Genomic DNA, 13323 nt, shown 5'->3' with positions numbered 1-13323 from the left:
CAGCCAAGCAGAGCAACCTGAGGGGTTTTTTTTCCAGCCTTGTCTACTTCACAAAATGTTATTGTGTTCAAACACCATTGTGAAGATTCAAGTTCTCTGACACAATACAGACCAAGACTAACCAATCAGTGTAGACCAGAACAATCTGTACTCAGCTAATCATGATGAAACCCTGCTGAGACCAGTAAGACCTGGACAGCATTGTGTCAGCTAACCCAGCTCTTCTCAGGCATGTCTGAACATGATCATATTTTGTAAGAGAGACAAGCCCCATAGAATGCTGCTGCTGCAGTATAGAACAAGTCCAGTGCTCTTTTAAAACTTCTCCAGTGTGTCAGAATGTTTCGCTAACATCCTGATGTCCCAAAGTGTCAGGAGGCAAAATAGTAACAGCATAGTGCGACTGGCTTTCAGGTGCTAATTAATAACAACCTCAGAGAGGTACTGTAAAATAAGACACTTCCTTTAGAAGGTGATAATGTAGGGAGAACCTTCATCATCCTTCTATCTTTATTGTCAGGAAGTATTTAGAGGCATTAGCTGTTCAATTATTTAGAAAATTCTAATGGTTTAAATATTGTTTTAAAAAGTTGTGAGTATTTTCCACCTTGTCCACCTGAAGAGCTGTTGCTTGGAGCACTTACACTAAAATTTACTTAATGCTGCCTGTTGGTCACAAAATAATTACTCAATGCTGTAGTCTGTTAGATGTTGGTAACAAAGAAGTTTCTTAATTTTGACAAATAAGAGAAAGTTCCTCTTTGATGTATCCGTTTTATTGTTAGTGCTGTTAAGGAGGATTATCACCTAGATGAAGCTATTAAACTTTGTAATTCATCTTTTTAATGGTGATTGTTTTCATACTAACTTATTCTAAGGACCTGATTCTCATTTACACTAGGACCCCTTTATTCCATTCTGGCAGTGTAAAGGGGACTTAAAGTGAGGGAGCAGAATGGTCCCACCCCGAGTCTGACAGCCTCTGTGCTGTTGAGGAGGATGAAAATCTCAGGGAAGGAGAACATCCAACTGGAGCAGAGGAAAACAATCCCATACTTGGGACTCTCCTTCCAGATGATGTTGTGGTATCCTCTCGCACTGAGGATACCTCACCAGGGGAGGGAACTCCAGATATTAGGAAGACACAGGTAATAGTTATGGGGGATTTGATCATTAGAAACATAGATAGCTGGGTTTGTGATGACCAGGATAACTGCATGGTGACCTGCCTGCCTGGTGCAAAGGTTGAAGATCTCTTGAGACATCTAGATAGACTTATGTGTAGTGTAGGGGAGGAGCCGGTGGTCGTGGTACATGTAGGTACCAATGACATAGGGAAGGATAGGAGAGAGGTCCTGGAGGCCAAATTTAGGCTGCTAGATAAGAGATTGAAGTCCAGGATCTCCATGGGTGGCATTCTCTGAAATGCTTCCAGTTCCATGCACAGGGCCAGTTAGACAGGCAGAACTGCAAGGTCTCAATGTGTGGGTGAGACGATGGTGTAGGGAGGAGGGGTTTAGATTAATTAGGAACTGGAGAAACTTTTGGGAAAGGGGGAGCCTATATAGAGAGGATGGGCTCCTCCTAAACCAAAATGGAACCAGATTGCTGGCATTTAAAATTAAAAAGGTCATACAGCAGTTTTTAAACTAAGCGCAGGGGAAAGCCGACAGGTGCAGAGAAGTACATGGTTCAGACAGAGATATCCCTTAGGGGAGGATCTATTAAAGGAGACTCTGTATGTTCTAGTAAGGAGGAGGGGATGGAAGATGATAAAATACAGATAGGATCTGATGAGAAACAGTCAGATGAAAGAGAGTCCCATTCAATTACATCATGTAATGGCAGACATCTAAAAAGTGACAAGTTTTTAAAGTGCTTATATACAAATGCTAAAAGTCTAAATAATAAAATGGGTGAACTAGAGTGCCTTGTTCAATATTAAATGAGGATATTGATACAATAGGCATCACAGAAACTTGGTGGAATGAGGACAGTCAATGGGACGCAGTAATATTAGCGTACAAAGTATATCGGAAGGACAGAACAGGTTGTGCTGGTGGAGGAGTGACACTATGTGTGAAAGAAAGCATAACCAAACTGTTCCATAGAATCTCTATGGATAGTAATTCCATGCTCTAGTAATAAGAATATAGCAGTAGGGATGACCAGGATGGTGATAGTGACTGTGAAATGCTCAGGGAGATTAGTGAGGCTATAAAAATTAAAAAAAACAATCATAATGGGGGATTGCAACTATCCCCATATTGACTGGGTACATGCCATCTCAGGACAGGATCCAGAGATGAAGTTTCTTGACACCTTAAATGATTGCTTCTTGGAGCAGCTAGTCCCAGAACCCAAAAGAGGAGAGCCAGTTCTTGATTTAGTCCTAAGTGGAGCACACGATCTGGTCCAAGAGGTGAATTGGACCGTTTGGTAATAGTCACCATAATATAATTAAATTCAACATCCTTGTGGTGAGGAAAACACCACAGCAGCCCAATACTGAAGCCAGGACCGTCCCTAGATATTTTGGTGCCCTATGCAGCCCCCCTCCCCTGCAGGGGGGGTGGTGGCCCCAGGCCTCTGCGAGGGGAGAGGTTGGGGGCAGGGGGAACGACCCCGCAGCATGAGCCGGCAGAGTGGAGCGGGTTGGGGCCAGGTCACTCCACTTCCTGCCGCCTGGTGAGTGCAGGGCAGGCCAATCCTGCACTCACGGGGCAGCAGGAAGTGGAGTGACTAGGCCCCAGCCCATTCCATCCCCTCCCCGGGCTCCAGGACTTGGGGGGTAGGGGGAACTGCCCCCCAGCACTCACCGGCGGCACGGCTGGGAGCCAGTGGAGCAGAGCAGGCTGGGGCCAGGTCGCTCCACTTCCTGCCACCCAGTGAGTGCAGGGTGCACCCGACCCCTGCTGCAGTCCCCCAGGATGTTGCTCAGGGGAAGGGGTGGAGGGGGGGCGGGGCTGGGGTGGAGCAGGGGCGGGGGCCATGGGGAAGAGGTGGGGTGCGGGCATCTTTCTTGGCCAGGTCAGCCAGCCAGGGGATCGGGCTGGCTGCTGGAGCAGCACGCAGCTGCGTAGGGCACCAGGAAATTTGGGGCAATTTGGTGCCCCACGTTTCCTGATGCCCTATGCAGCTGTGTAGTTTCCATATGGGTAAGGACAGCCCTGACTGTAGCATTTAATTTCAGAAAGGGGAACTATACAAAAATGAGGAAGTTAATTAAACAGAAATTAAAAGGTACAGTGACAAAAGTGAAATCCCTGCAAACTGCATGGAAACTTTATAAAGACACCATAATAGATGCTCAACTTAAATGTATACCCCAAATTAAAAAACTTAGTAAGAGAACCAAAAAAGTGCCACCATGGCTAAACAACAATGTAAAAGAAGCAGTGAGAGACAAAAACGCATCCTTTAAAAAGTGGAAGTTAAATCCTAGTGAGGAAAATAGAAAGGAGCATAAACTCTGGCAAATGAAGTGTAAAAATATAATTAGGAAGGCCAAAAAAGAATTTGAAGAACAGCTAGCCAAAGACTCAAAAAGTAATAGCAAAACCCTTTTAAAATTACATCATAAGTAGGAAGCCTGCTAAACAACCAGTGGGGCCACTGGACAATCAAGATGATAAAGGAGAACACAAGGACAATAAGGCCATTGCGGAGAAACTAAATGAATTCTTTGCATTGGTCTTCACAGCTGAGGATGTGAGGGAGATTCCCAAACCTGAGCCATTCTTTTTAGGTGACAAATCTGAGGAACTGTCCCAGATTGAGGTGTCATTAGAGGAGGTTTTGGAACAAATTGATAAACTAAACAGTAATAAGTCACCAGGACCAGATGGGATTCACCCAAGAGTTCTGAAGGAATTCAAATGTGAAATTGCAGGACTACTAACTGCAGTCTGTAACCTATCATTTAAATCAGCTTCTGTACCAAATGACTGGAGGATAGCTAATGTGACGCCAATTTTTAAAAAGGGCTCCAGGGGTTATCCCAGCAATTACAGCTGGTAAACCTGATTTCAGTACCGGGCAAACTGGTTGAAACTATAGTAAAGAACAAAATTATCACAGACATAGATGAATATAATTTGTTGGGGAAGAGTCAACATGTTTTTTGTAAAGGGAAATCATTACCTCACTACTCTACTAGAATTCTTTCAGGGGGTCAACAAGCATGTGAACGAGGGGAATCCAATGGATATAGTGTACTTAGATTTTCAGAAAGTCTTTGACAAGGTCCCTCACCAAAGGCTCTTAAGCAAAGTAAGCTGTCATGAGATAAGAGGGAAGGTCCTTTCATGGTTTGGTAACTGGCTAAAAGATAGGAAACACAGGGTAGGAATAAACAGTCAGTTTTCAGAATGGAGAGAGGTAAATAGTGCTGTCCCCTAGGGGTCTGTACTGGGACCAGTCCTATTTAACATATTCATAAATGATCTGGAGAAAGGGGTAAACAGTAAGGTGGCAAAATTTGTAGATGATACAAAACTACTCAAGATAGTTAAGTCCCAGGCAGACTGTGAAGAGCTACAAAAGGATCTCACAAAACTGGGTGACTGGGATACAAAATGGCAGATGAAATTCAGTGTTGATAAATGCAAAGTAATGCACACTGGAAAACATAATTCCAACTATACATATAAAATGATGGGGTCTAAATTAGCTGTTACCACTCAAGAAAGAGATCTTGGAGTCATTGTGGATAGTTCTCTAAAAACATCCACTCAATGTGCAGCAGCAGTCAAAAAAGTTAACAGAATGTTGTGAATCATTAAGAAAGGGATAGATAATAGGACAGAAAATATCATGTTTCCTCTATATAGATCCATGGTATGCCCACATTTTGAATACTGTGTGCAGATGTGGTCGCTGCATCGCAAAAAAGATATATTGGAATTGGAAAAGGTTCAGAAAAGGGCAACAAAAATTATTAGGGATATGGACTGGCTGCAATCTGAGGAGAGATTAATAAAACTGGGACTTTTCAGCTTGGAAAAGAAACAACTAAGGAAGGATATTATAGAGGTCTATAAAATCATGATTGGCGTGGAGAAAGTAAATAAGGAAGTCTTATTTACTCCTCATAACACAAGAACTAGGGGTCACCAAATGAAATTAATAGGCAGCAGGTTTAAAACAAACAAAAGGAAGTATTTCTTCACACAACGCATAGTCAACCTGTGGAATTCCTTGCCAGAGGATGTTGTGAAGGCCAAGATTATAACAGCACCGAGAGTAAATTAGAAAAAGATCTATTTCATTATAATCTAATCAGACACCATGAATTTTAACATTATCTTAAAAACATAGGGACAGGAAGACAAATCACTAACAGAGGCAAGTTCCCCATTGCCTGTACAGAAGTGAGGAAAAATGGATATTCGTATTTCATGAAAGTGTAGCTAACCAGACTTAGTCTGATTCTCATTTACACTAGTGCCCCTTTAAACCACTGCTCTGGCTGTGTAAAGGGGCCTTAAAATGGATATTAATATAACTAGGGCCCTACCAAATTTAGGGTCCATTTTGGTCAATTTCACAGTCATAGGATTTTAAAAATCGTAAATTTCATGATTGCAGCTATGTAAGTGCATAAGAACAGCCATACTGGATCAGAGCAAAGGTCCATCTAGCCCCAGTATAGTCAATGGCTATTTGCCAGGATGGGCAGTGGTGGCTATTTGCCAGGATGGGCAGTGGTGGTGTCCCTATCCTCTGTTTACCAGAAGCTGGGAATGGGTGACAGGGGATGGATCACTTGATGACTACCTGTTCTATTCATTCCCTCTGGGGCACCTGGCGTTGGTCATTGTCAGAAGACAGGATACTGGACTAGATGGACCTTTGGTCTGACCCAGTATGGTCATTCTTATGTTCTTAAATAGCTGCAATTATGTAGTAATTTTTGTTGTCAGAAGGGGATCGTGGTGCAATGAAGTTTGAGAATTGCTGATTTAGATATTTCATTGTTGCTAGCCTCATGATTTTATTCCAAGTCCTATGGTATTTAGTGTTTCCTCCAAGTCCCAACTCCTGGAGTCTTGTGAAAATATGAGGCTCTCAGCCTTCATTTAAAAAAGAATAAACTCCTATCCCTGATAGTTGTTGAGAAAAACTTGAAAATGTGAGCCAAGTGCACCCTAAAGACTCAAAAACCAAAAGGCAAATAAAAAGAATCCAAAGGATGGATGGATGGATATTTTAAGTCAATCTTATGTTTTCTTCACGCCATGATTTTTGAACACTTGGAGTTGGCAGTACTGACAGTGGTAACGATTACTCTTTGTTTTCAGTGAAAAAATTCAGAGAGGGTAAAATCTACCCCGTCCATTGGACCAGGCTTGCCTGAAAATAGGTTTTAATGAATATGAAGTGGTCCATAGGATTTGTGCTGACCCTCAGCTCAGGATGAATTTCATCCCCAGTGAATTGAGTTCTCATTTGCACTCTTCACAGAATCAATATCTGTTTGGTATAAACCGAAAAGATTCAATATTTAATATCTAGTGGATTTTTATAAGGTCAGTAATAACTTGAATTTATACAACATCTTCCATCCCAAAGCACAATATAAACAGATAGGAATTAAAATGCAGCCATCTCTCTTGTGAAGAATAGCAGCACTGGTGACATATAGAGTTCCATTAATTATGGAATATTTAATTTGCATTGTGCATGGAAGCCTGGAGAGAGCAATAATTCAACAATCAGAGATCTCACAAACAGGATTAGGGTGGCTTGGCAGCAGTCAGACTACGTCTACCTAGCAGCACTTTACTTGTATGAGAATATCAATATATTGTACCGGCAAAGTGTTCCTATTACGGATGCAGCAATACCAGCAGCTGCGCTTTGTACCAGTATAGTAAGGTACAGTTTTGCTGATATTACTGCATCTATACTAGGGGCTTCTGCCAACACAGCTGTGTTCATTAGGGAACCACACCTCTTCACAGATATCGCTGTGCCGGCAGAAGTCTGTAGCATAGACCTGGCCTCAGCAGCACATTACCGTATTTGCCAACAAACGAGATCAGCCTTTAATCTTTTGGGGGATTAGACTATGCTGACCTCTAAAATGTAGAGATGGGAGAGTTTGTTCCAGTAAAGTTTGTCTGACTACCTTGAAGTTACCTGTTTTGATTGTCCCTAAGGCAAGCCCTGTCACTGGAAGGAGGGTGCATTCACTGACTACATCTGCTACATACATCATTAGCAATCGTAGTTTTGTGAAGCCTCTTCACCTGCCCAAAGATCGATCTGAAAACAACAAGCAAAGTTCAATCTTTTCCCACCCAATCATCTAATTAATTTCATTGTACAGTTACTGTCTGCTCCAGTTACTGTAAGGTAAATAGCCTTCCTTTATCCGTTCTGGTTCATGAAACATTGTCTCTGCTGATATCCTGGGACCAGTGGATAGCTTTTAACATAAAAATGACAACAGACCCACATGTGTGCTTGCCGGCTGTGCTGTAGAAGACCAAAGCCATTTTTCTGTTCTGCTTAATATGAATGTCTGTAACTTGCTATCCAGTAGCTTTGATTTTCTCTGTTTTGATATTCCTGAACTCTAGATTAAGTAGCTTTTGCCAGAAAGGAGATTGTAGCATGCATGTTCATGGCTATACTGATAGCTTAATGTGGACAGACTCTGAAGTGACCATATTGTTCGAGTAAATTTCCAGTGATAATGCTGACCTCTTTCTGTAAAGTGCACATTTACATATATTTAAAATGTATAACTCCTGACAGATTCCACAGTATTTATAGGCTCCCTGAAAAAAGCCCAAGCAAGGTTGCAGATCTTTGCATTTGTGTCTCTGGGTATGTTTTTAAACTGAGTTTAATTAATAAAAAACTTAGTGGTTTATCCATCCTGCTTAGAAAGTATTGTTATTTTTCCCTCTTTGCTTTATTTCTAACCCTATGATTCTATGATGCATAGAAATAGTGATCCTGAGCTTGAAAGCAGGAAAACTGTAACAAGGATCTTCTCAATTACAGCTGCGTGTTTAGAGTCTGTCAATCTAATCAGCAGTGTTCTGTTTTTCAAATAACCCATTTTCTTCTCTTGCATTATATTTGAGTCTCTATGAATTATTGTCGGTTATGGTATTCAGCTACATTAATGGGAAAGAGTGAGAGTATTTCTCTGAGTAGGTAGGAGAAAGTTGCCTCTAGGGAGGTCAGAGTAAGTGCTTAAGACCCTTTTCTTGCATTTAACTTGAGTATGTCAGGGACTGTGGCAGTGACCAAGGTGGAAACTCAATTATTTGAGACCCAGCTCATTCAGTTGGTGTGAGTGCAAAGCTTCAGATCCCTAAGGTCTTGAGATGGAAAGAAACATAATTGCAACGATAAGGGAAAAAAGGAAAATTAATTACATAAGGGTCTATTCTCCCATCAATATGTGAGTCGAACTCCTGTTAATGTGAGGAAGAGGAACCCTTATGCATAGATGGGACAATATAGACCTCCAGCCGCTGCAATTTAACTCTAAAAATACAGAGCAGTAATTGTTTTCTGAAACAAATAAGAAATTATTAAGTAGCCAAATATTAATGTACTGATGAAAGCTTCTAGATCAGGTAGACATGATCCAGTACAGCTTAAAGTAGCCAATAGCTTGCAATGGTTTATCAAGTTATCCCCAGCCTCCAGATGAAGTAGCTTTTGTGAGGAGGAAGACGATTGTAGTGTGCAAGTTAATGCATCAAAAGGCCCAGAGCAGAATAATTCACTTTCACCTTGTTATAGAGGACAAGTAGTAGTAAAAGTTACACATTATTGGTAAGTTTATGTGGTGTTGTTTTTTTTTAAACTCGACACACAGTTCAAACCTCCAGCCACCTAAGCAGCCTTCCAGTTGGACCTGCTGACTCTCCTACCTAATCAAGTGGTGGATTATTTTATCCTGATAAATTGGAGCCCATGTCTGGTAAAAAGTCTTTCCTGAAGTACTTCACTAGCCTATAGCTAATAGGGTGGTAGGTGTCTGGACCAAACCTCAGAGTGCACTGTGTTTCTAATGATTTGTAGTGAACAGTGTAAACATTTTAAGGGAAGACATTACTAAACAGGAACACAGTTAAGTATGATAAATTTGAGGCCAGGGGAAAAGGAAGCATGAAAGCTGTAGTGGATATGGTTTCATATTGCACACATAGAGAACGTATTGCTGATTCTAAAGCACTTCTCCTAAAAGTGACTTTTTTATGAACTGTGCTCTTGAGGAATGTACTTGTGTTAAAAAGAAATTCTCCTTGCTTCGCTGCTACATCTTTGAAGAATCAGAGTTATTGAGCCTTTAGACATTTGCTCATTGTTCTTGTGCTTTTGTGACTAGATTACTGGCCCAACACATGTGTAATTTAATAAATAAAGCAATGAGGAGAAATCCAGTTAAGATAAACAAAGATATTTTCTACAAACATTTATTTTCTTTCTTAGACAATAGAAACAATACAAAGGCAATTCTAATTTGTCAAGCAAAGAATGTCTTTATGTACTGTAGTCATTCATATAATACTGCTTGTAAAACTGTTTTGTTCTTCTTTCATAGGGGAATCCCTACATGTGCAATAATGAATGTGATGCAAGTACCAATGAACTGGCACATCCACCTGAACTGATGTTTGATCTTGAAGGAAGACATCCCTCCACATTTTGGCAGTCTACAACGTGGAAAGATTATCCAAAACCTCTCCAAGTTAACATTACCCTCTCCTGGAACAAAACCATTGAACTAACAGATAACATAGTTATCACCTTTGAATCTGGCCGTCCAGACCAAATGATCCTGGAGAAATCACTTGACTATGGGCGAACATGGCAACCATACCAGTATTATGCCACAGACTGCTTAGACGCTTTCCATATGGATCCAAAATCAGTGAAGGATTTATCACAGCACACAGTCCTAGAAATCATTTGCACAGAAGAATACTCCACTGGGTACATGACAAATAGTAAAATCATCCACTTCGAGATCAAAGATCGATTTGCATTTTTTGCTGGACCTCGGCTTCATAATATGGCTTCCCTGTATGGCCAGCTTGACACAACCAAGAAGCTAAGAGATTTCTTTACCATCACAGACCTGAGGATAAGATTGCTCAGACCAGCAACTGGGGAAATATATGTAGATGAGCAGCACTTGGCACGCTACTTTTATGCAATCTCAGACATAAGGGTATATGGAAGGTAAGAGAATATGAGTCTTTAAGAATGAGTAAATATGTCTGTCCTTAAAGGATGCCCACAATTTTCTATCCCCCCTTAAAATGTCAGCAATTTCTATTGAAATGTTTTCCCAGAAATGTAGCTCAATAAAAAACAGTTTCTTAAAGTATTAGATGCTTTTTTGAGTCAGCAGTACTAAGTCATCAAAGTCCTACTGTCACTAAACTTGACAACTCTCTGTACATCTTAAGAGTGGAATACTTTTAACAGCTTCTTACACTAGGTCTGGGATGTCCAAGCTTTTATGTCTGAGGGTGAAATTCATGCCAGCTGAAGGGACACTCCACAGGGCTCTCCAGGCCAGGCTACCTTTACGCCTTTATGGCCTAAAGCCATTGAATTCACTGGACTTTATTACAGGCCCTTACTGTAAGGTGTAATTGGTCTGAAGGGCCTTGGATGAGACCTCTGCAGTGGGGTGAATTTCACCCTTTCTGCAGGGTATAGTTCTGTTTGACAGAATGAAGACTAATCAGGCTAGTAGTCCCTTACAGATGCTTTAGACTGTTCTAGAATGGAGTGAAGATTAAGTGTAAAAAATAAACCAATGGTTTGAATAACACAAGGCTAATTTGGATAGGAACATAGACATTGCCACATTGCTTTAGACCAGGGGTTCTCAAACTGTGGGTCAGGACCCCAAAGTGGGTCACGACCCCATTTTAATGGGGTCGCCAAGTCTCGTGTTAGGTTTGCTGGGGTCCAGAGCCCAAGCCCAAGCCCCACTGCCTGGGGCTGAAGCCAAAGCCTGAATCCCACAGCACAGGGCTAAGGTTATATTCCCCCCGCCCAGGGCAGAAACTCTTGGGCTTCAACTTTGGCTCCTCCCCCACCCACCTGGGGGTAGCAGAGCTTGGGCTTTGGTCATCTTCCCCCCTTTTCCCTTCCCCCCCGGGGTCATATAGTAATTTTTGTTGTCAGAAGGGGGTCACAGTGCAATGAAGTTTGAGAACTTCTGCGTTAGACAGGTGGCCATCCTGTGTCTAGCAATGGCTAGTACCAGGTATAAATGTCTCATAATAGACATTTGTGCAAAACGTGCCTACGCAGAAAGTGTCTTCCTAATACCAGGAAGCTAGTGATTGTTTATTACCTGAAGCATGAGGACTGATATCCTTTGAAAACGTTAATCATTGCTACAGGACAGTAGTTGTTGGAGATACCGTTTTTCCCCCATGACTGTCTAAACTATTTTCTGAATCCCACTAAGTTCTTGACCTTATTATATTTTGTGGTAGCGAGTTTCACAGATTTATTTCCCGTTGTGTAAAAAGAGTATTTCCTTTTAGCAATTTTGTGTGTGTTATCTTTAAATATGTTAGATGTCCCTTTGAACTTGTATTATCAGATGAGGTAAATAGGACCTCTTTCATATATTTTATTATTTTACTTACCTCTTTCATGCACCTTGTACCTCTTATCCATATCCTCTTTAAACTAAAGAGTCCCAAACATCTTTTTTAAACAACTTTATTTTCAAATTTTATTGAGGACTGATGCAATATCAATAATATTTGATTGCATACAAACAAAAATCCACTTAACTTACTGGAAGGATAAAGAATAGCATGTACATTCTGTAGTAAGCAAAAGATAATTGACATTAATGCAGTAGACAAGGAGATTATATAGCATGCTATTGACTGTGTGCTTGTTACTGCTGTTTAGTGGATTACTTAAGTGGGTATTTTTAGTCTCTTTTATATGGAAGACATTGCATGTCTCTAAGCATTTTCATACATGCAAGGAAATCAATTTTATATGTTGCAAAAAATTCCTGGCAGAATTAAATGAATACAAATTAGTATCAATTTTTGTTTATATTTTTAATAGTCAGTTAAATATATAAGGCAGAAAATCAGTGCTGTTTACATTGCTCTGGATTTATCAGTGCATTTTCTCAATGAAAATATATTTTTAATGAGCATGAACAATGCAAATCTAAATGAGTTTCATTGCACAGTTCATTTGCTACAGTTACAATTATTTGTGCCCCATGCGAAATACACATACATAGATACAGGATGATTAATTAAAAATACAAAAACATTGGATCATTGCTTTTGCATTAAGAATTTTACATATATGTAATATTGCTCATAGACTAATATTGTTCATGTAGTAAGCTTAGTGGAACATGGGAAGCTTATAATAGTGGTTTGGATAACCACTATAGTAATCAATTTATCAGAATTACAGCATATAGTTCAGTTCTCCTGTATCCTTTCTTCTGTCATTTCCTCACTCTCAAGTAGACTAGATGTAGAGATGGACCAGAACAAAACCCAGGGTTCAAAAAACACCATACTTCGAGAAGGTGCAGGTCCACATCGGAAAACCCCTGAACTTTGGCAAGCAGTCTGTCTCTAATTAGACTATCAGTGTCACATCGCATAAATAATCTGAAGGAGAAAGAGAGTGTTTTAAGGGAATCACAAACAGACACCTTCCAAAACTCAGCTAAAGGAAACAGTAATCCCATAGCAAATTGTCTATAAAAATTAAGTGTGACTGTACAGAGAACTTATCTGATGGTGATGCTTGTTGGCTAAACTACAATAATCAGACACCAGCTACCAGGGGTTATCTGCTATGTAATCCTATCCTAGTAGATTAAATTCATGTGAGTGCCTTTATCATTCTGCTGCTGATGAAAAAAACACCTCTTGCTGGGCTATTTTTTCCCCAAAGTATGTTCATAAATAAATTAATAAATAAAAAAATTAGGGCTTGATCCATCCCCATGCACATGTCAGGGTGCTCTCAGTACCCTGTGAACCTTTGGCCACTCCAAGGAAGAGCAGACTGTAGTGTAGGTTGCCAACTTTGCTTGGATGTATTCCTGGAGGTTTCATCATGACATAATCTTTAATTAAAGATTAATCTTTAATTCCTGGAGACTCCAGGACAGTGGTGGGCAACCTGCAGGCCGCATGCACCCCACAAGACAGTTTGTTTACATTGACCATCTGCAGCCTGCGCTGCGGGAAGCAGCGCAGGCTGCAGGGACGTACTGGCTGCCGCTTCCCACAGCTCCCATTGGCCAAGAACAGCAAACCACAGCCACAG

General features: G+C 40.7%; 1 protein-coding gene across 7 annotated transcripts in view; it reads left to right on the top strand.

The window, feature by feature from the left end:
- Positions 1 to 13323, top strand: part of NTNG1 (netrin G1) — a 262932-nt gene that overhangs the window by 136926 nt on the left and 112683 nt on the right. For all 7 annotated transcript variants that reach the window (XM_043520971.1, XM_043520969.1, XM_043520970.1 and 4 more), the window contains one exon: positions 9575 to 10215. In XM_043520971.1, coding sequence (XP_043376906.1) covers positions 9575 to 10215 — 641 coding nt within the window. The remainder of the gene's footprint in view (positions 1 to 9574; positions 10216 to 13323) is intronic.

The sequence above is a fragment of the Chelonia mydas genome, chromosome 8, assembly GCF_015237465.2.
Source record: "Chelonia mydas isolate rCheMyd1 chromosome 8, rCheMyd1.pri.v2, whole genome shotgun sequence".
NCBI classification, from domain to species: Eukaryota; Metazoa; Chordata; order Testudines; family Cheloniidae; genus Chelonia; species Chelonia mydas.
The sequence above is the reverse complement of the archived record's forward strand: the minus strand, read 5'-3'. Positions and strand labels throughout refer to the sequence as shown.